Source organism: Octopus bimaculoides, chromosome 3 (genome assembly GCF_046866305.1).
Source record: "Octopus bimaculoides isolate indiv1 chromosome 3, ASM4686630v1, whole genome shotgun sequence".
NCBI classification, from domain to species: domain Eukaryota; kingdom Metazoa; phylum Mollusca; class Cephalopoda; order Octopoda; family Octopodidae; genus Octopus; species Octopus bimaculoides.
Genome location: NC_142930.1, coordinates 69399407 through 69424256, shown reverse-complemented (window position 1 = coordinate 69424256; position 24850 = coordinate 69399407). Strand labels below are relative to the sequence as shown.

Below are 24850 nucleotides of genomic sequence, written 5' to 3'. Positions count from 1 at the left end.
TGGAAAAGCTGATGTTAAAACAATAATGACAAACATTCCAAATCTATTGGGCGTTTTGTTGTTTAATGCCAGATTAGTTCTAATTAAACAAAGCAATTATTATTGGATTCCTACCATCTTATTTTCAGACAATGTATCTAGGACTACATTATCAAATGTGGCTTTTTGGTTTTTGTAAAGATGATAAAGTGTGGTTTTAAGGTAATTAGGTTGCTGTTTGTAGCAGATCAAGACCATATAGAGGTGCTTTACAATTTTTTATGCGAGAAGAGTTAGTTGGACCCTAAATTCTTTACTGAATAAATAATCTGGTTCATATTCCTTCAAATATATCATTAATAACTTTCAGTACTCAAGTATCAACATTTAGCTTTCTTATTTCTCATTAAGGTTATTGAAAAAGGACCTCTGTGGAATGTTTTTTTCTCTTATGCAAGATAAGGCTGAAATATTTAAGTAAACAAATTTTTGTATTCCACTGAAAAGTTGTACATTTTTGGTTGTTGGTAAAAATGAAAGAAACATTCTATCAATTTTTTGTAGTTATTCAAATTGTGTTGGATATTTTGATGAAAAAGTATTATTTTCTTTCTTTTTAGGCATCGTTTGATGCTGGTATAGTAGATATGGAGGAATACGAGCATGATTTACATACTGTAGCTGGTAAGTTTCATTATTCTGTTCAGTAAACTTTTTAAGTGTTACAGTCTTTTTGCTGTTTAACCTCAAATATTAATTTTTATTTTATTATTTTCTTTTTGCTATTTTTTAATTACTTAGGGGCCATGAAACAGTATTTAAGGGAACTTCCTGAACCTCTTTTGACGTTCGACTTGTATGCAGAATTTGTGCAATCAGTTCATTTGTAAGTTTTACATTTGCATCTTTTCATATACTATTGATGTATATATATGGAAGTAAAATAATAAATGAAAAGGAAAATGAGGAAATCTTCTAACAATGCAGTGACCTCTTTCCCTTTTCATTTCTTATTCTACTTCTGTATTACAATGCTTCAAGTGAACTACAATCATCATCATCATCAATTAACGTCCGCTTTCCATGCTAGCATGGGTTGGAGTCAAATCGTCCAACCCATGCTAGCATGGAAAGCGGACGTTAAACGATGATGATGATGATGATGATGATGATGATGATATATATATATATATATATATATATATATATATATATATATATATATATTACATTATTTACATTTGACAGATATTTGTCCTCATCTTGTTTGTCGTTAATACAACGTTTCGGCTGATATATCCTCCAGCCTTCATCTTAACCACAAGCATATGGCATAATGGTTAAGAGCGCGGGCTACTAACCCCAAGATTCTGAGTTCAATTCCAGGCAGTAACAACAACAATAATAACAACAACAACATCAAAAAATACCTTAGAAATGAGAACCCTGATGAAGGCTGGAGGGTATATCAGCTGAAACGTTGTGTTAACAACAAACAAGATGAGGACAAATATCCGTCAAATGTAAATAATGTCCATAATTCCTCATCTCTTAAATATAGAACTATATATATATATATATATATTATGTAAATTTATATACGACAGGCTTCTTTCAGTTTCCGCCTATCAAATCCACTCACAAGTCTTTGGTCAGCCTGAGGCTATAGTAGAAGGCACTTGCTCAAGATGCCATAGAGTGGGACTGAACCCGGAACCATGTGGTTGGGAAGCAAGCTTCTTATCTCACAACCACACCTGCACCTATGTATATATATATATATGTATAATGACATAAAGAGAACCTGTACAGACACATATATAAGCAGAGTAAACACTATGTGAGAAAGACCCTTTTAATCCTGTGTTGTTGAGGACATGAGAACCTCTTTAGTGTTGGTGCTACAATAAAATGTACTCTGTGTATTCTGTAAAATGGCTGACAAACATAGGGAAAAAGCATAGGATTGAAAGGACCCTTTAGTCTTTTCTTGTGCCTGTGTGATGATAAATTGCATTCAGTACACTCTGTAAAGTAGTTGGTGTGAGGAAGAGCATCCAGCTGCAGTCACTATGCCAAAAGAGTTATGTACAGTACTCCAACTTGTCTTTCAAAAAAGTGGCTCCCAGAAGTAACTTAGAACATGAAGACCTGTACAAACCATGCCAGCATGGAGAAAGAATGTAAAATAATGATGATGATGCAGTTTTCGTGTATGTGTGTGTATTGGGAGGTTGTGCTGTCATTTTGTAGTGGAAGGTAGCAATGGCAGAAATAGTTCCTTGGAATACTTGGGGGAAAATTATTTCAGTCGAAACTTTAAGGTTCATAAATAAGAGAAGAAAAGGTTGAATTACATGCAGTTATGTGGTGTTGCAAATTCACCAAGTCCAAGCTATTATGAGGAAAAAAAACTTAAAGTAGACATTTCCCTTATATTTGATACACCATCATCATCATCTTCATCATGTTATGTCCATTTTCCATGCTGGTATGGGTTGCATGGGTCATAATGGTCCAAGTCAGACCTTGTTTAGAACTACAGCCATCCTAGATAAGCCAGAGGGCCATACCTTACTCTGATATTCTATTTTTGGCATGGTTTCTATGACTTAATGCCCTTTGTCACACTAATCACTTCACAGAATGTATTAGATGAATTTTATCATAACACCAGCACTAGTGAGATCATCTTGTCTTTGGGAAAACTTACGAGTCCTCTCCATTTCAATAATAAAATATGAAGTCATTGTTATTTGTGAAGGAGAGTAACAAGAACATGATAGTCCATTGTTATGTTTTATATAATCTCTTTATTATCTTATTTCAGACCACAAGACCAACGTCTGGCTGCTTTAACTGCCACTGTAAATAAATTGCCTAAAGAAAATTATGACAATTTTAGGTGTGTAATATTTGCTATATTTTCTAGATTGATATTCAAATTAAATTTATTCATATAAGTATTTGAATTACATTGCTACAATTGTGTGCTGTGCCATAACTCTGTTTGCTCCAGCTTTAGTTTCTTATAAAAACCAATGGGCATTCTTATACATTTACTGTGATAATTTTCAGCCCTGCTTCAGCAAGTACTGTGATGATGAGATCATCATAATAAGGCTAAAATATATTTGGAGTTGACTCCTATTCATGTTGAAATAACTGAAAATATTATTACATATTTACTAACATTTCTTTCTCACCACATAATAATTTGTTAACTTTTTTTAGTGGTAAGAAGAGTATTGTCTCTGAAAGCAATTGCTTCAGCAACAAAAAAAAATTATACTACTTATACTTTCATTACAAAATTGATAGAGAAAAGCAAAAAAAAAAATTTTTCTTAACATTAGATTCAAGTAAGGCAGCAAGTTGGCAGAATTGTTCACGTGCTGGACAAAATGCTTATCTTGCTGTCCATCTTTGCTTGCTGAGTTCAAATTCTGATGAAGTTGACTTTGCCTTTCATCCTTCCAAGATTGCTACAATAAGTACCAGTTGAACACTAGGGTTGATGTAATTGACTTACTCCCTGCCTCAAAATTACTGTCTTTACATTCTGAGTTAAAATTCTGCTGAGGTCAACTTTGCCTTTCATCCTTCCAGGGTTAATAAAATAAGTATCAGTTGAACACTGGGGTTGATGTAATCGACTTACTCCCTGCCTTGAAATTGCTGGCCTTGTGCCAAAATTTGAAATCAATAGTAGATTTAAGTTGTCTATCATACAACACAATGACAAAATTGTAATTCTATGCTACATCACCTAATTACGTAGTCATTGGATTATGTCTTTTATCTTGCATTTGGATAAGCAGAAACACAATTTTATGTTGAAAAACCAAAATTAAATTATAAGTTAAAATTTGCTGAACAACTTTATCACACGACCATCATATCTTTTGAAAGAGCTTTTAGGCTGAGGTGCTATGATCAGGCTCCTGCGAAAGAAATGTTAACCCCAAAGATAGTGTTTTGTTATTGATACTCTACATCAGTGATTTGCAACTAGTGTCCACATGACCTCTGCAAAATAGTAAATTGAGGATCCACAGTAGTATTTTAAGAGTCCATGTAAAGTTTTGATTTAAATGTGTCTATTGCAAGAAGCAGCTAGGTTTCTTTTTATAATGTTTTACATAGTTCAGCATACACAAGTTAATGTGTGAATAACAAAATAGGAATTTTGAAAGAAGTATTTATAAAACTAGTTGTAAACATTGAATAACTATAGGGGTTCCCTAGAATAAAATAGTAATCAAAGGGGTCCTTAAGTACAAAATGATTGAGAACCCCTGTTCTACATGTTTCTCCAGTTCATCTCATAAATGGTTAGTCTAATGAAAAGCATCTCACTCTTGATAACTGAAGCACAAATACAAAAAATTTTTTTTTTAAATAGCTAGTTCAAACAAGTACAGAAAAGTGTGTGGAAATGTTAAGGAAAATATTAAATGTTTGTGGATGTGTATTAATTGAACCAAATCATATTTTTTTTATTTCTTATACTTGCAGGTATTTAGTGAAATTTCTTGCAAAATTAGCGAAGTGTTCCAATACTAATAAAATGACAGCTAGTAATATTGCTATCGTGATAGGTCCTAATCTGCTTTGGTCATCAGATGAAAGTCTGTAAGTATGAAATTTTTAATACATTGAACAGTATATCTTTATATATATATATATATATATATATATATATATATATATATATATATATATGTATGTGTACTATTATTGTTATTGAGAAAGTAAAGGTGGTGAGTTGGCAGAATCATCAGCATGCCAGACAAATTGCTTAGCAGTATTTCTTGCAGCTTTATGCTCTGAGTTCAAATTCTACCTTGGTCAGCTTTGCCTTTCATCCTTTCAAGGACAATAAAATAAGTACCTGTTGAGTACTGTGATTGATATAATTGACTAGCCCCACTTCCTACCCCTAACTTCAACCCTAACCCTATCATCATCATCATCATCATCATCATCGTTTAACGTCCGCTTTCCATGCTAGCATGGGTTGGACGATTTGACTGAGGACTGGTGAAACCAGATGGCTACACCAGGCTCCAATCTGATTTGGCAGAGTTTCTATGGCTGATTGATATATTATTAAACGAGTTGTTTTAATCGTGTGACACTGTCACCAAGTATATTCTTAATTCTTCCAAAAATCTAATAGATAACCATTGATAACCATTGATTCAGTTAATTAGATATGATTATTTGGAAAATTGTACTTAGATGAAAGAAATTATTTACTTTGTATTATTTTACTACAATCATGTTCTGTTGTTGTTCCATTTCAAATCACAAAAAAAAAAAAAAAAGAAAATAGAAATGGAAAAATTTTGAATGACTTCATTCATATGTAATATGTTGACAGTCTTGTCACATCTCACTCTGTCTTTGGATTGTGACAAGCCAAGTGAGAAATATAAACAATGAATTAAAAATAAATAAATAAATACTCATAAATGTAATAGTTTCTAATAGGTACAAATCTAGAAATTTTGTGAGAGGTGGATGGGTAAGTTGTCTAAACCTCAGTGCAGGGATACCTCAATTTACACTGGTAATTAGTTCTAAGACACAACTTAACTCTCAAAAAATGACATAATACAAGAAAACATTAAAAAAAAATTATTTGCTCATATCTGTTTTAATAAATGGTTTCTACATATATTTTCACATGTATTTTATTTGATTTTCCGCTTTGGTTTCGGTATAAACACCTAAAAGCTGTTTTTTAACCCTTTAGCATTCAGATTATTACTTTAAATGTAGTACTTATTTATTCATATTGTTTTGTATTAGCCATGCATTATCTCATAGATTTGAGACTTCAATCAGGGGCAGACCCAAAGGGGTGCCTGAGAGACATGTGCCTCCGTCAAGAAAAGCAGTGTGCATTTCTAAATAATGTTATTTTGTCCTTTTCTCCTGGAATTGTATTCCCTTCTGACCTTGTGCCCTCCCTTTGAAAAATTCCTGGGACCGTGCCTGTCAGTGCTGTGATAGCTTTACTCTTAGAATGACATTGTAGGGTGGATTGGAAAGATTGGATCTGGTCAGAATACAGAATATTTTGGCCAGATTTGGCCAGTCTAAAAGCTAAAGGGTTAATTTTTATGCTGGTAAATTAAATATGTTCACTGAGTATGACATAAAGTTGAATAAATTGACTGAAGTTGAGGTTTAATTTTCCCATTCATTTCTTTAAAAAAATTATGTAAAGTCAAAAAGGACACAACTTGAAATTATGTAAGTTGAAGTATGCCTATAGGTAAAGACAGTTGCGGCTATCTGGTCACTGCTTGTGCCACCCTGAATTGAAAGTATCCAAGGAACCCACTTCATGGTGATGTAAGAAGAGGAAAGTCGTCACACTTAAATTGACTACTTGTTTGCAGACACTGGCCTGGAATGTATCCAGGACCTTGTGGCAGATGGATTTTGTTGCTGCAGTTCAGGTTGGAACCCAGCCATTAAAAAAAATAAAGTGCCTATACTTGACTATTTTTTTATCTCAAAATTAACTGCAGTGGGATTTGAAGTCAGAATGTAAAGAGTTGTAACTAAATATGACAAAATGTTTGTCTGATACCCTAACAGTTCTGCTAACCCATATCCCTAATGATAATAATGTAGTAGTGACAGAAGGAGACATGACAATAGCAATCAAGTGACTTTAGAGTGTTTGATGAGCAGAGGTTTGTTTATCAGGCTATTTTTTAAATATTTTTTATGTGACCTTATATGTGTGTTCATGTACTTTGTTGCTGCAGATTCAGGTTGGAATCCAGCCATTAAAAAAAAAAAAATCGCCTACTAATTCAGGTGTGTGAATAGTACTTTAGCACAGACAATCTTGTGCAGAACCAACAATTGTTTGGAGCTGATGAAATATCTGACTCTGAAAAAGAGCACTAATGTATGTGATGTATCCTTGGCTTTGTGCTATATGTATGGTCATTATGGAAGGTCATCTGAAAGAATAGTGAAGTGGTATCTTTTGCCTTCTATCTGTTTCACTCCCTGAACTGTGATCATGCTGAGGCACCACCTTGAAGGGTTGAGTTGAACAAATTGACTTCAATACTTGTTTTTTTAAAAAAAAAGTCTTTTTGCCAAACTGCCGAGTTATAGGGACATGAACAAACAAACACTGGATGTCAAGCAGTGGTGGGAGACAAGCACACACATACACACACATATATAACAAGCTTCTTTCAATTTTAATCTACCAAATCCACTCACAAGGCTTTGGTCAGCCTGGGACTATAGTTGAAACACTTGCCCAAGTTGCTAGGCAGTGGATACTGAACCGGAAACTTTGTGGTTAGGAAGCAAACCTCTTACCACACAGCCATGTCTGTGCTTATTTTATGGATATTTGATGCTGTTGAATGATTTTTATTTTATCTTGTCCCCATTCAAGGATCAGGTTGCACTATCTGTCCCTGTGCAAGCCTACCAAAAATTGTTGAGGTTAAATTGGTGGGGTTTGAGTGTAGAAAGAGAAGAGATACTATCTATATAGCAGTGCATGCAACTGGAGAAGTGAATGAGTAAATCATTAATATATAGATGTAGAAAGTGGCTGAGGTATAACTGCATGACCTTTGAACTACTTAATCCCCTTCAGTCATTTCCTTCAACCTAAATCCAACCTCAGGTTAGCATTATAACAGGTTCTGTTAACATTTAAACCAGCCATGGGCAACTTGTGACCTGCAGGACTTGTGAATGTCAATCTGAACAAAAAAAATTATCTTGGATTTTTTATTTTAGTTGTGCAGCCTGCCTGATGATGGGCCATGCCTGATTTAAAGTATCTGAAAGAAAAATAATTAATCCTTTAGCATTCAGATTACTCTGTCAAATATAATGCTTATTTATTTGCATTGTTTTGAATTAATCATGTATTATCTTGTAGCTTTGAGATGTAGTATAGGTGTGAGAGGCCAGATCTGGTCTGTCTGAATGCAAAACAGAATATTTGGGCCGGATATGGCTGGTTTAAATGCTAAAGGGTTATTATTTGATAATTAAATAATTATACCAAGAGAGAGAATAATTTTATTTACCTGATTATATCCCTGGAATTTTTCATTTATTGATATATTTTTCATTCAGTCCAACAGTACTATCAACTGGTAATTTTAGTGTCATTATTGAAACAATAATCAACAATGCTGATTACATTTTTCCTGGAGGTAAGATATATTTATTTATGCATTTTAAAATTTGTTTTTGATTTATTAACATTGATAGACATTTCAATGTTTTTCTTTTTCAGTTTTCTCACAGAATTTAATCCCTAGTTACCAGTCAATATTAAAGTATTATACTTACATTATTTAGTTTCCTATATATATTTAATATTTCATTTAAATGTTCTACCTCTCTTCAAAAATGAAGAAATATTTTTCAATTTTTTTTTTCATGTGACATTTCAGTTGTTAGTTTTCACTCAATTTACTTTTAATATTTCTGTTCAAACATAAAATTAACTCAGTTGAAACAGTTTGTTCTGATTGACATTTTGACCAAAATCTTGTCTTTATAATACACAAGTCCTTTTGAAATGTTCCTCTGATACAAAATATTATAGCTAGTGATTGTCTGTGTCTGTATACACATTATATATAAATGTTATCCACAGAAGCATTTTAATAATTTTTGATCTAATTCAAAATATATGTCCCTGTGTAATCTGGTAACAAACACAAGGCAAATATTACATTTTTCAAGGACAGACAACTGCACCACACTACCAAACAACTTCACATGTTTGAACACATTATTTTCACTGGCCTTTCATATATTCTTAATATTATGAAAGCTATGTCTAGGTGACCTGGTTTTCCATCTTCAGAACTATAAACATCTGAGCTATAGTAGCTCTGCAAGGCAGAGTATGTTGCACAATATAAACACTTTTCTTATATTGGTACACTTGTTTTGATTACCTGCATCTTAGATTATATTTGGAAAGCCATCTTCCTAATAGATAAACTTTTATTTATAGAAAAATCTTCATAAATCTTCCCCACTGTCATATTGTGCTCTTACTGTGCTTTTTCTACTGATACTATTAGTTCTATTTTTCAGAATTGTTTGGTAGAATACCATCTTATTTCACCCACCTCCTGCTTCTTTCCACCAGAACTATTTATTTCATTAAACCCGTTATCAAAACAGAGGTGGCCCCTTCTTTCCCATGTATTGTGATCTCACTATACATTGACCTTCAAACTCTAAATCTCATCAACTTTGCCTTCTTTTCGATTCAAGAATGGTAGAATGATGATATAGATAAAACACTTCCTTCTCAAACACAGTGACAAAAAAAAAAAAACAACAAAAAAAAAACCATAGCAAAGAATTATATTTGATTTTTACTTTGAACATCTCAAAACATTTTCCTTTGTAGCTTTTTTATTTTTTTATTTTTGTTTTCATAACAGAAATCAGTTTCAAATAATAAAAAAAAAATCTAATGAATCCATTATTCATCCTATCTTATCAGTAAAATAATGTTGTAAATCTATAAACAGGTTTGAATTATTGTCAAAATTATTGTTATGTAAGTCTAACACTGTCTCATTATTAGTAAAGGCTCCAAAGCTAAATATTCCTCCTAAGTGTTCTCTTTAGGATCTTCATCACTCAGAGAGCCAACTTATAAAGATGAAACTGAAAAATCATCATCTGAATCATTAAAATAATGATTCTAGCAAACGGTTTGTTGGTACCAACCCTCTACCTCTTTCTTTGATTTTTTATCACGCACCATGTCTTCAAATGATGCATGTATATATATATATACTTATACATATAATTCTAATCTAAAAATTAAGAAGCCTCATGAATTATTTTAAAATTTATTTAGTATATATTTTGACTAAAAAAATATTACGACTAGGTAATTTTAAATTTATTTAATCTTGTGTAATGCTTGGAATCTGTCAAAAATTGCATATCACTTAAAACTGTATGCCATATTCAAGAATTTTTGTGCTGGAGTTAAGTTTAAATATTCCAGTCATGACCAAAATATACTCTTGCATGAAGACAGCATTCTACCACACCCAACATACCAGCAGCAGACTGCATAATTATTGAAGAAAACTATTCACTTATTATTCCTGTTTGCATAAAAATTACATCAGCTTCTTTCCTTAATCATTTTAAATCAAATTTGCATTGATCTGTAATTTACGTCAGCTATGAGGTTGTATATGTAATATTTTCAGAGAGAGAGAGAGATATGTATATGCTTATTTATAACTCTACCTGTATATAAAATTCCTATTGATATTGATGTGACAATGTGCTGACAAATATTGCTTCTAATTGTTTGACTATTATACTTTATCTCCCATCCTCAGCATGTTTTGACAGTGGCAATTTCTCTTCCAAAAGGAATGTTTTGATTAAAATTGTCTCAGTGGTATATCTTACCAGTACGTTAAATGATAAAAATAAATGTTTTCATATTATTTAGGTCTTTTGCATAATATTCCTTGTTTCATCATCACCTTTGGATATTTCATTCTTGAATTGATATTGAATATTTAAGAAAACTATTTGGTTTGAGTGATTTAGTAAACTTCTGTCTGAAAACATGATAAACATGGTAGTTATTTCAATTATTTCTAATGTCGCTATGTCTTCTTTCTCCTGCATCAACTGACTAAATCTAACCTTTATATACTGTTAGTATGTTATATGAAGAGATTGTCATACATTGGAACATCTATTATATTTTATTAAATAGGCATAAAATTCTGTTCAGTATCTTGCTTGTTATGGCTTGTTAATCTTGTGTGTTATAGAAAGACGGTGAACTGGCAGAATCATTAGCATGCCAGGCAAAATGCTTAGCAGCATTTTATCCATCCTTAAGTTCTGAGTTCAAATTTTACAGAGGTTGACTTTGCCTTTCATCCTTTTGTGGTCAATAAAATAAGTACCAGTTGTGCACTGGGGTTGATGCAATCGATTTTCCCCCTCCACTGAAATTGCTGGCCTTGTGCCAAAATTTGAACCCAATATTGCATGTTATTATAGTAGAGAAGGATTATTAATTTAAGAATAAAATTACAACAGAAAATAAACTTGTTAAAATCTAAATTTCCTTAAAGATTAATATATATTTTTTTCATTTGAATTTCTTTTGTTGCTTTGCAGATGTGTAACTAACAAAACTATTTTTTTCCAGTCAAATAAACTGAATAGTCTTCTTTTCTTATGTTTTTCCTCTGTATCAATAATATATTTCATCTGTTTTTATTGTCTTTACATATGTTAATTTTCTACTGAAAAGCACATCAGGTTTAATGATTGTTGACTAATTGAGATGACAGTAATGATATATTTTTGAACTTGCTTTTTTCCTGGGTTTTATTTAAAAGTAATTTTCATGATCACAATTTACATATAAATCTTGGTCTTCAGTTTTATAAAAAAAATTATTTCCTCTGTTATTCAAAGTTTGCTGTTCAAATACTGATATTATGCCTCATCATTTATCAATATTGATTTTTAACATTGCCACATATTTGAAAAGGAGAGTATAGTTTATTGAATTAATCACAATATACATCTTACTTATTTTCACCCATAGGGGGATAATAATTAAAACTAGTCCTTGTTGGATTGTATTTTTAACTTGGGAATAAATGAAATACTGTAAAATATTTTGTCTACTGCTTCACAACTTCTACCAGTCAATTGGCTAAAAGACATAGTTTTCTTGTATAGTGATTCCATTCTAAATTCTTATCACTTCATATTTTACTAATTAGATTGGAAAAGCTGGAAAATAATTATTGATTTATTTGTTTATAATTTTATTTTTGACATTTTACATCACATTTCCCATACTTGATTGTTTCTACTCATTTAGAAATTTTCATGATTTGTTAGAATACGTCTTTTACAACAGGCTTCTCATCTTAACCAATTCTTCAAATCTGATGACACAATGATGCACATTTCGTATAAGCTTAAATGGAGTTTTTAAAGTAGGAATATAATGCAATTCTTATGATATCTTGAACTCGTTGCATTTACATTCTATTCTGATATTTCCAAACTTATTGCTCACATCATCCTGTCACACTAAACTGAACCTATGTTAGCATTGCAATGTGTACTTCTGATTCTATGGTAAGATGTGTACCATGAACTGTGTGATAGTTTAATTTTCATCACATGATAGCTGGTGTTCTAATAATTGCAGTTATTACTGATAAACAGTTTGGAGGATATACTTGTTGCAATTCATTGTACACCACTACTAGTCGTGTATTCATTATGTAGAAGCCATTGCTAATGGAGGTGTTAAGATAAACTGGATAGTAGAACAACTATGATAGAATCAAAATTATGAAGTTTGGTTTTGTTTTCTATCAATTTTTGTCTTTTTAAACATTAACCCTTTAGTGTGCAGATTACTCTGTCAAATGTAATGCCCATTTATTCACATTATTTTGAATTTATCCTGCATTATATTGTAGCCTTGAAGTTTCGATGATGTGATTGTTTATATTTAAAGGACATTTTAGGGTAGGTATGAGAGGCCAGATCTGGCCAGTTTGGATATAAAGCAAGTAGAATATTTTGGCTGGATATGGTCAGTTTAAATGCTAAATAGTTAATCAATTTTTACATTTGTCAGGTAAATTTATTGCTATATAGTCTTTGATAATTTGGTGTGATGTGCCATAATGAAATATTTTAATTATTTTCCAGTATTCAAATACCTAAAAATAGTATTTGACAAAAATGCCTCTGGTTTTGAGGCTTCACAGTTTTGCATTATGATACCACTTTTTGTGCTTGATAAGCTGAGTGCAAGAGTTCAATTCAATTAACTATGCATGCTACCAGACAAAATATGTTCTTGTATTTGGTCAAAAAGATATCTCCATCCTTGAAATTTTTCTGCTTTACTGTTGTATTTTTCTTGAAAGCTCACAGCCAGTAACCTAAGTCCTCAACTGTAACCCTTTTGCTAACTTAGTGCCCCTGTTAGTAATGGATTGATTTCTTCATTCTTCAGTGTCCTGGTTTATGACTATATTTTGTTTTTGCATCATCTTAAAGTTTCCTGCTGAAGGTCCTTGATTGCCACTTCTATACTCAAGTAATTCATTTTCATTATTCATGATGTCAATCTATGTTCCTCTATGCATCATATCTGATGTGAAACTCTCACAAAATACTAATTTCTTCATCCTCTGTAACATACTCCAAGTTATAGCTACATCATATTCCCTCCACTACTTAATCTTCCAACCCAATTCAAGAAGGACCATTTATACTCATCTTAAACTAACTTTTTATACTTTGATATGATAAGGGTAATCATAACCATCGTCATTGTTGTTTCAATGTCCACTTTTCTATGCTTGCATGGGTTGGACAGAATTTATTGAGAAGGATCTGTATGGCCAGATGCCCTTCCTATTGCCTACCCTCACCTGTTTCTGAATAAGGTAATATTTCTCCATGACCAGTTGTGCTTTCACAGAAGATTAGAAACGAAGGACACCACTTGCATTATGGTGACACTCATTTACAAACTGACACTTACATATATATATGACAGGCTTACAAGACTTTAGTTGAACTGGGGCTCTAGTAGAAGACACATGCCCTAGGTATCATTCATTGGGACTGAACCTGAAACCATGTAGTTTGCAAACACACTTCTTGCCACATAACCACACCTGCACCTATGAGAGATATTTTCACTAACTTACCACATAGCCTTGAGTGAGGTTACAGTTGTTTTGCTTGTACAAAACTTGATGTAACACTCTGTAAATATGAAAATTTCAGTGTTTGGCTTGAGATTGCTTTCCTCTAACCATCACCATGTTGTAATCTTGTTTACTTTTTTACACATTTGAACTATTCTTTATGTACTAACTCAACTTCTTCACCTCTTCTTTGATCTAGTCTTCACAACTTATTACATTTTTTTCCCTCTCAGATGCCCTTGTAAGAAGATGCAAGCATTGCAGCTTTTGCAGGATATATACAGTGTATATTCAATGACTTCCTTCTTATTTTGTTCTATTTTTCTTGCTTAACACTACCTTATAGCCTTTGAGTGTCTTTAGCAGAGTCTACTCTTATAGCAAGCACTCCAGCAATGCCGCTTTTCTTCCCATACTTTCACCAGTCCTGGAGACTTTTTGCAAGTTCATTAATCCACTTCTGTATTTCAACAATGAAATGGTCAAAATATATTGATTGCTATTATTACTTCTATTATGTTTAGATTCTAAAATAAATCTATTTTCTGAAATATTTCTTTCATAAACTCAGGAAGTTAACGTTCATCTCTTTTTCCATCCATCTGTCTAACCAAAGTACAAATTATTGTAAGCGTTGTCCTTGATAAATCAGATGCAGTTTCATTCTCAGATATATTTTGTCTTTATCCTTATCATCATCATTGTTATTACCATTGCCTCTTTCTCCACCTTTACTTTCTGTCTTGTGTTGTTTAATATCTTTGTTTCCCCACCAGTTGTTAATATCTTTTAATTTGTGTAATTTGCTATACCATAATACTGTCATTTGCATCTTATTTGCATACTATAAGCAATTTGGTCAACAGCATCATGCATCATGAACTTTTCTACATACCAGAACTACAGCATTTATTTCACTCCTTGACATTATCCTTGCACTCCACATATATTTTCTTTCTCTTACTCAGCATACACAGCTCTTGAGAGTCCTTCCAGTATCGCAAAGTAGTTTGCATTTCACTTTTGGGACAGACATTTACATCATCATCATCATCATCATCCATCATTTTAAATCTGGGTTTTGTCCCTGTTGACGGGCATGGCCGGATCTACCTCAATGCCGTAGCAACTGCCCTCACACCATCTCGCCAGGTTTTGGGCATCCTCCCTTCTCAAGCCAACCCTCCCAATCTCCTCCTCCACCTGTCCCCTCCACATTTTCTTCGGTCTACTTTGCTTTCGTTGTCCATTTACCTCAAACTCCAGCACCCTCTTAAGAATATGCTCCTCATCCCTCCTCAACATATGCCCATACCACTGCACTCCATTCGCCCTTGTCAGCTGACATACTGATTCTTCCAACCCCAGCATCCCCATCAAGTCCTCAGTCCTCTTATCAAACAGTATCACGCTCACATTTCTATCACCATTGCTCTCTCAGTCCTTCTCAAAATTGCCATCTTTCTCTCCTTCAAACACCATATCTTGCTCCCATACAGCATTGCAGCTCTCACACAAATCCTATAGACCTTTCCTTTTGTCTTCACTGAGAACCTTTTCCCATATAACAATGCTTCACATTCCATGAACTTCACCCAACCAAGTCTCACTCTTGCTGTCAGCTGCTTCATATCCACCCTATCCAATAGAATGGTTTTATTTCTATATTTATCCTTTTATTTCTTCCACAATTTTTCATGTACTCTGGAGCACCAACTTCAGTTCTTTTTCCAAGTCTTGATCCTTAATTACTGGATATTCATTTACTTGTGAATGTTTTGCTGTGTGTTTAGATGGCTTTAAAAAAAAATTTTTTTTTTACTTTAGCCATTATATTCTCATTGTGAGGAAAGAAGTTATGTTTTCAGGTACAGTGGTTTGTAAGTGTTGAGTTGTTTTTTTTTTTGTTTTTGTACTGGATCATTGAAAAGTTTCTATTGGACATTTCTAGTCTATTCTAGTGTGCAGCTTTAGCTTGTTGAATTTGTCAAACTATGTGTATTTAATTATTTCTCTTTGAATTTATTTTTGCTTATGATACAATGTTGTTATTGTTATTTTAAGAGGGTTGGAAATGTTTGCTAGTTTTGATAAACTTTGGTTGTTTTCTGCTGTTAATGATGGTCTTTTGGCTTTTTACATTTGTACTACCCGGAGAAAATCAATAATATTTGTAGTCACTAAGGTGAATATTGTTTTGAATATTGGTATCACAATATTTTGTTATGACTACTCCTGATTAACTGTGAAGGTTATCATAATCTACATGATATAGTTCTCACCCATTATCATCATCGCTATTGCTATACTTTTCAACAAACTTTTTTTCCATGATATTTATCTTCTCTCTTCTTTGTAAATCTAAGTAATTCATAATTTTTTTTAAGGAAATCTTTGTTATCATAGACTTCTCCACCCAAGTCAGTATACTTTTTCATTCTTCTCCTTTGACTTATGATGCAGTAAACTTACTTCATTCATGACCTGGTCAGAATCTTTTATGAAACAAGTCATATGTAATATCAAGACATTATATCATAAATATATCTTGATAAGGCATAAAAGTTTATAGTTAAAGGGAAGAGAGATAATAGTTTATGATATTTATTTTGTTCAATTATTGATCTAATCATTTAAAATTTTTGTGCTTTAAATATTTAAACAAATCCTTCTTTTATTAATGTGACTGTACTTTTTTTTCTAGCATATCCACACAAAGGAATCTATAAATAATCTGCATGTTAATGCCATTTTTTGTTGATTTTCACTTTGGATTTCTCTGAAGATACCTATTTTTTATTCTTCATTCTCGAGGTTGAAAACATTTGAAATTCAAATTTCAAATAAGGAACATCACATTAAAATTGCTAATACATATATATATATATATATATATATATATTTAATTCATTGAAGGTACTTTTCTGAACTGTAAAAACAGCTGTTACTGTTTTTTTTTTTTGATGTTTAATTATTTATTACTTGACTCAGTCTTTCCTTCTTTCCAATACTATTTTATTTCAAATTCCCTGTTGATCAATCAATCAACCAGTCAATACTTGCAGTTGTTCAATTTCCAGTGCAGTAAGTTTAGTTGTCATGGAAATCACTTTATAGAAGAAACTTTGCTTAAAATTAATTTTATGGAGTTTTTTCTATTTCATTATTATTTACCCAGAATTAATGTTTTATTTTTTCATCTCCATTTTTATTAGACATACAATTTCACTTGACAGCCATGGCCTCAGTCGCAACCAACAACATCACCTTACAACAACCAACAACACTCTCCTCTGATGCCAGTACTCACCACCAAATAAGTGATCTCCCTTCTCCTTCATCTTGCCACAAGCGTTCATTAAGTGGGCAAATACCACCGCTGCACAAAAAATCTGCTCCTGCCCAATCAAGCACTTCTACTGCAGGAACATCAATGTCACTGACAACATCTGTGATTCCTTTGTCTGAGCTAAGTACACAATCTGCTCATACAAGCACTTTAAATCTTCATCGGCCTTCAGCAGATACTATCGGTACCCAGAGCAGTGGTAGTTCAACACTAACCGGCAGTTCCCTACCAGACAAACTCAACATGGTTGACGATGATACTGGTTTTAGCAATGGGCCCTATCAAGGTGAAGGATTAATTTCGAACCCTTTGGAATGTAGTAGCACTGCTAAAGCCACTAACACTTCTCTTGACTTTGAGCCTGGGAATGCTATAAAGACATCACGCTCCAGGTCGGTTCCTCCTGCTCTAGTTTCCAAAAGTTTTCATTCAGATGTATACAATACAGCTTTTGCCCTCCACTCTTTGGGTGATGGAAATTGCTCTGGCTATATGACAAAAGTTAGAGCTATGTGGGATGACCAGTTTTTGACAAAGCAGCCTTCGGCCTCCACAGAGAGTAACCACTTAGCAGGTCTTAGCAGTGGGGGCACAGAACGGAATGGTTCCACCCCAGCAGGTCAGAATTTTAAATTCCTTCTTAGAATTTATCATAGTAGTCACTTTTTTTTTTATTAAGTGCTACTTTATCAATTGTGTCTTGATAATATTGGTACACTACAGTGGAAATTAGCTAACTCTGTGGAACTGTCAACTAGGAGCTTTTTATTTTATTAATTTTTCCATTTCTTGTGTAACGGGAATTAAAATTGGCTTGCAGGAAAGAATAATTTTTTGATACAAATATGAAAAATGAAAAAAGGAAAACTTAAATTTTCTGCCTGCCACCCCCAGCTTGCTTCCAAGTGGAACAAATAGCCATTGCTTTTGCTGTATTATTGTAACAATTTTAGTGTCAATTATCTGCATTACTTCTGCACATATTTTCTTCTGCATGTTTCCTTCTCCTGTCTTTCACTGAAAATTATCTCTCCTTTATCTAATAGCATGTTTTCATTTTAACCCTATATTTTCTATACAATTTGTATTTGCTAAATTGTATTTATTTGATGTCTCAGTTGCTCTTAATTTTGCATCTTCCTGACAGAAAAATCTAAAAAAAAATTTTCTTTCAATTTACAATTGAGTTTTTACTGATTTTCTTTAAATCAAAACTATTTTTTACCATATGTTGCTAAAATTAATTCCCTTCAGATTCCACGGAAACATTCTGGGATGGGGCATGTCATCACACTCTACCTTCATTCTACAGATTTCGTTATTTACTCAATAATATCTTTACCTCACTCACAGATAGTAAGAACAATCTAGTATTATCAAACCATCTGCATCTATCATACTAACGTTATTGATCTTGTACATGTTCTTAGAAATTATTGTAGTAAATCTATTGATTTTCCCCTCATTTTCATAAACATACTCTAAAAACTCCTTGCTCTATCTAAATTGTACTTACAATTCACATTCATAATTGCTATTGTTGTCATTATTATTATTTTGTTATTACAACCATTTTTTAAAAATTAATTTTCATCATTATCTTCACTATTATTTCAGTGAGTCTTATTTATTGCATGCTTTCAGTGTATAACCAAGTGCAGTTTATATGCCTTGGATATGTGCAGTTCTTGTATCTGTTTTCATTATATTCATAGTATTCTATATAAAATATTTTCAGTAGACAAAAATGCTCTTGTTGTATGCTGTGTATATTCTCATTGTTTCTGTGTCCTTTTGTCATTGCAACCACATTGATTCTTGATGTTGTGATTTCTGGGTTTTTATATCTGGATAATTTCTTCAGTTCTAGAGATATAATGTCTCCTAGGATTGATATATTGATATATAACATGCCCTTGTTTGTTAGATTGGCAATCATTCTTTTCTCTCCATCAGTCAGTATTGGTATATTTAAATATGTTGGTATATTATCACTTTCTGAGATAATGCTGACAAGACTAAAAGAGTATAACTCCTTAATTATTATGTCATGTCTACTTGTATAGTATTTTTAAAACAAAAACAATACTACAGAACACAACACAAATCGTGTTTGGTCTCACAGTATATAACAAGTCTGAAGAAACAGAAAAGTGAGAGCTAGCTATACATCAGCACAAGGGGAGTTACTCTGGAAAGATTGAAGGGAAGTAAGCCACAGCCAAACTGCTGGACACAGGAGCAAGAATTTGACAGAAAATTTGGCTCAATAAGTAAATAAAAGGATTGAATATTGAAATAATATAAGGAAATGATAGGTAGAAGGGTATTAATGGCATATTGGTATTTTGGCGATTTTCTTGCGGTTCATAAACGAGTGTGAACTACATCACTTAAACATTCCGCTTTTAGCACATCACTTAATAGAGTGTATTGGTTATACTTTATCATGGTACTGACATTAATGAGGTTGCCTTGTACCTCTCTCTTCTACAGTGTCTCTGTTCATTTAAGTCAGTGGTTGAATAGAAGAGATAGTTTTGACAGAAGGACCAGAGTGAGTGAAGGATTTACGAGTATGATTGGGCTGAGAGGGTGCTAGAGAAAGGTAGAGAGAGAGTAATGATACTGGAGGAGAGAGTAATGCAAGAGAGACAATTGCAGGTGATAATGGAAAAGAGATAGTGATAGTAGTTACACGTTTACTGGTGTGTTTGTGTATGAGAGAGAGAGAGAGAGAGAGAGAGATTGAGTAATGGAGAGTAACAGATGTAGGCTAATAGTTGCAGAGAGTGATGAATATCAACTGAGAGTGGGGAGAATCTGAAGGGATTGGGAGTGGTTGTGTGTGTGTTTAATTCTTTAATCAGATTCAGCTTGAAAGCTGCAGCCATGCTGAAATAATTAAAAAAGTTTAATTGCACTAATGTTATTACATAATTTCAAAATGCAATATAAAACAAAAATAGTCACAAATCTTAACCAATCTTTTTGAACTGTGTTAAGAGGATATTTAGGGTTACTAAATGTTTTTTTATAGTTTCAAAATAACCACAGATCTTTCCCTTAGCATTAATATTGTTATTAATGTAAACATATTAGTTACAAGGGCTTTAATAAGTAATGTCAATTAAAATACAATGCATTTAATTCCAGCTGATAGTTTTGTGTAGATTGTGTTTCTTTGTTGATCTATTATTGTTCTCGTATTGAATTGCTATACTGGTAAAACAGAGAAATAGTAATAAATGGTAAGGTTTGTCTCTAATAATTATCTACATTAACTCTGGAAAAATTTTCTTGTATATGGTTCCTTAATTTATTGGTGGTGTAATGTCAGCCTTCAATAGAGGGTTATACCTGTTAGGCCAATATAATGTTCCCAGCGATTCTATATATGTACACACACATACACACGCACATTTATTCATGCACATATATACATATAAAGGGTTTCTCTCAAATTTTACATTATCAACATAAATCTCATTCTCGTCATCATTAGCCTCTGTTTCATTATTGTCTTTCTTGATTACATCATTGTCAACTTAAAATTTGTCATTGTCAACTTCGATTTCACTATCTCAAGAGAAAATAGTTTCCCAAACAAGATATTCTTCAACAAATGATATATTAATATATAAAACTGCTTCCTGCAGTTAATGCTAATGAAAATTTTTGGGGATATATCTGATTTCTGCAATAAAAGGATTAAGAAAAGTCTCTAGACTTAGCATCAGAGGGGTGGAGCTACTCTAGAAAGTTGGAGCAATATTCATTACCTATGTAAGCCCTCCCAGGTGTGTAAGGTTGATACAGATGAGGTTTTCAGCTTGGATTTTTGCAGTGCCCACATCTCTTATTTGGTAAGTGGATCCTAACCACCAAATATTTTGGTGAAAGCAGTGTTAGTCTAAAAGGTACATTCTGGTATTTTTGTTCTTACAAAGAAAATCCATTTTGGGGTGGTTAACAGCGAGTGGATGTGGCAGACAATGTCCTAACATTATCAACATCACTATTCCCCATCCCCACTCACTTGTTTTCATTCTTGGGAATTTTGTTTTATTTATTAATTAATTGTATATGTTGCTTTTGTTTTTAACAATGGCTTTATGCAACTTTATAATCCACACTATCCTTTATTATCTGAATGAATATTTGTGTCACTCATTGTTTGAGTTCTTGTTGTGTAATGTTTTCTTTCTCTTTTTCTTAATGCTCTGCTGATAAACAAATAATAATAATAATAATAATAATAATAATAACCAATATTATTAGGGCTGTAGATTGGCAGAATTGTTGAGAGCATTGGACAAAATGCCTTGCAATAATTCTTCTGGCTCTTTACATTCTGAATTCAAATCCTGCAGAAGTCAACTTTACCTTTCACCCCTCCAGGGATTAAAATAAAATAGTGTACTAGTTAAATTCTGGGGTGGACTTAATTGACTAACTTCTCCCTCCAAAATTTCAGGCGTTGTGTCTATATTAGAAACAATTGTTGTGGGATGATGGTCAGTTGAATCATAGGGCATTAGACAAAATGTCTTGCAGTATTTCCTGTAGCCCTGTATGTTCTGAGATGAAATTTGTCTTCCAACACTCTTAGCTTGATAAAATTAAGTACCTGTCAAATACTAGGGTTGATAGTGTTAGTCTGTTCCCTGCAAAATTACTAGCCTTGTACCTAAATTAGAAATTATTATTCTTATGTTGTTATGTTCATTGCTAATGTGCTTTGTTTTGACGTTATTATACCTTTACTTAAAATGGCAGGCTGGCAGAATCATTAGCATGCCAGGTGAAATGTTTAGTGGTATTTTGTCTGCTGCTATGTTCTGAGTTCAAATTCCGTTGAGGTCAACTTTGCTTTTCATCCTTTTGGGATCGATGTAATCGACTTAATCTCTTCCCCCAAACTTGAGGCCTTGTGCTTTCAGTAGAAAGAATTATTCTACCTTTACTAGGCAATGAGCTGGCAGAACCATTAGCATACCGGGCAAAATGCTTCGCAGTATTTTGTCTGTCCTTATGTGCTAAGTTTAAATTCTGCTGAGGTTAACTTTGCCTTTCATCCTTTTGGGGTTGATAAAATAAGTACCAATTGAGCAGTAGGGTTGATAAAATAAGTACCAGTTGAGCAGTAGGGTTGATGTAATCAGCTTAACGAGTCTTGAGTAGTAGTATAAAAAAAAAAAAAAAACTGTACCCCTCTGCCAAGTCATGTTGAGCCAGTAAGGCAGAGTAGGCTCATCAAACCAGCATGATCTCAAGCTCAAATTCATGGCTTCCACATAAGACTATGGTTGGTGGAGAGAATATGCTTAGGCCCTCAGCCTGCAGTGGATTGAACACGGGCAATTCAATATAATCAATTCAATATCTTTACTACTATTAATCACTTAAACACAACAGAAAATTTGTTAGCATCTTGAGACAAAGGAAAATTATTAGTCTCAGCCATGGTTTCAGAAAATGCTGAACTCCTGATTGTGTGTCAGTGGATCCAGCATTGTTAAAAAATAACATTCTTTATGAGTTGTGGGGAATATAATAAAATAGAATAGATCATCATTATTATTATCAAAATAAAGGAAGAAATCGTTATTATGAAAATATTTAGTCCATTTCAGTCTGTCCAGCCTGCAATAGTTTGAAAATATTATTGCATGGATAGAGAAAAACATCAGTGTTGTTTATCAAGTTTTTGTATATTTCACAGAAAGTTGAAGAACACTTTGGTACACATGCATACAGGTGTCAAGTCTCTCTGAAGTAAATATTGTACAACATTCATAGAACCTGCCATTACCATTTTTTGGTAAATTATTTTTGTACATACTTAGAAATAGGCACAGGTGTGACTTGTGGTTAAGAAGCTTGCTTCCCAATCATGTGTCTCAGGTTCAGCCCCACTGCACAAGACATTAGGCAAGTGTCATTTATAATTGTGGGTCAACTAAAGTCCTTTGAGTAGATATGGTAAATGGAAACTGAGAGAAGCTTGTCATGTGTGGGTGTGTGTGTTTGTACCCATGTCTAGATATGATGGTTGTAAATGAGCATCATTATCATGCAAGCAAGGATGTATATTTCCAGTCTGCCATGAAAACCATGTCTAGCTATGGGGGAAATATTACCTTTCCTGGTAACGAGGGGTTTTGTGACAGGAAGGGCATCTGTATTTGCCCATAAAAAACTTGCCCCAACAGATTCCATCTGACCCATGTAAGCATGGAAAAATGGACATTATATAATGATGTTGAAATGATGATGATGATTAAAAACAACCTAGTGGATATTTGTAGTTTATTAGGAGTAGTTAAGAAATTATTAGAAAACAAGTTAATGTTAATAGCTTTTTCTAATTCAATGGTGGATAGCAAGATGTCCATTGATGGTGTTTAATCAGTGAAATATTTAATATTTTGATAGTGTACAATATTTGATTGGTGTGCTAGGTCTAGGCATGGCTGTGTGGTATGTTTGCTTCCCAACTACATGGTTCAAGGTTCAGTCCTGCTGTGTAGCACCTTTGGCAAGTGTCTTCTACTATAGCTTTGTGAGTGAATTTGGTAGACAAACTGAAAAAAAGTCTGTTGTGTATGTGTGTGTGTGTGTGTGTGTGTGTATTTTTGTGTCTGTTTGTCTCCCACCATCACTTGACTACTGGAGTTGGTGCGTTTATGTCTGTAATCTAGCAGTTCAGCAAAAGAGACTGATAGAATAAGTACCAGGTTTTACAAAATATAATTGTTATTGGGGTTGAATCAACTAAAATTCTTCAAGGCAGTGCTCCAGCATGGCCACAGTCTAATGACTGAAATAAGGAAAAGATGAAAGATACTAAAACAACGTCATCATGTAGCTAATGTAAATTCCACCACAGTTACCTTCCAGCTATCTTTCTCTGAAACAGTCAGCTTTCTTTCTGATATTTTGGCTATTGTGACCAGTTTGTTTTTAATATTATTAAGTAATTCAAATTCCACCGAGGTCAACTTTGCCTTTCATCCTTTCAGGGTCGATAAATTAAGTACCAGTTGCGTACTGGGGTCAATCTAATCGACTAGTCCCCTCCTCAAAAATTTCGGTCCTTGTGTCTAGGGTAGAAAAGAAATGTTAGCATGCTTAGTGGTATTTTGTCTGTCTTTGTGTTCAGAGTTCAAATTCCGATGAGGTTGACTTTGCCTTTCATCCTTTCGGGGTCGATAAATTAAGTACCAGTTGCATACTGGGGTCGATCTAATCAACTGGCCCCCTCCCAAAAAATTTCAGGCCTTGTGCCTGGAGTTGAAAAGAATATTATTAAGTAATGTATAAGAATTATATAACTATTTATCTCATGGACTCAGTTTCTTTACCAATTTCTGATAAATACTCAACTTTTTCAACTTTGAGATTTGCAGTACTATCAATAGTGGATCATTCTTGGTTTCTTCACTAATTTTCAATAAATACATGACTTTTTCAACATTGAGACTAGAGGTTCTATCAATAGTCAATCATCCAAACTGACTTTAGCAGTTGGCTGAATGAGAGATATAATGTATATACTTTTACCAGGGACTTTAGTGAAGTAAAAGAAATTACTAAAACTAAATTTGAACTTGGTTCAGAGTTTGTTCACCAGAGATTTGCCATCCTGTCTATAATTACAGTGATTTAACAATGTGATTAACGACCTTTGTTTTTTCAAATTTGCAATAATCCAACTCACATCAAATATCTCTTCTTTTGA

General features: G+C 33.1%; 1 protein-coding gene across 6 annotated transcripts in view; it reads left to right on the top strand.

The window, feature by feature from the left end:
• The window catches only part of LOC106880939 (rho GTPase-activating protein 44), a 225981-nt gene that overhangs the window by 139349 nt on the left and 61782 nt on the right, over window positions 1-24850 (top strand). For 4 of the 6 annotated variants that reach the window (XM_089349199.1, XM_089349198.1, XM_089349200.1 and 1 more), the window contains exons 11-16: window positions 600-663; window positions 781-865; window positions 2810-2884; window positions 4498-4614; window positions 8119-8198; window positions 16973-17725. In XM_089349199.1, coding sequence (XP_089205325.1) covers window positions 600-663; window positions 781-865; window positions 2810-2884; window positions 4498-4614; window positions 8119-8198; window positions 16973-17725 — 1174 coding nt within the window. The remainder of the gene's footprint in view (window positions 1-599; window positions 664-780; window positions 866-2809; window positions 2885-4497; window positions 4615-8118; window positions 8199-16972; window positions 17726-24850) is intronic. The other 2 variants (XM_089349202.1, XM_089349201.1) reach the window with 1 other exon arrangement.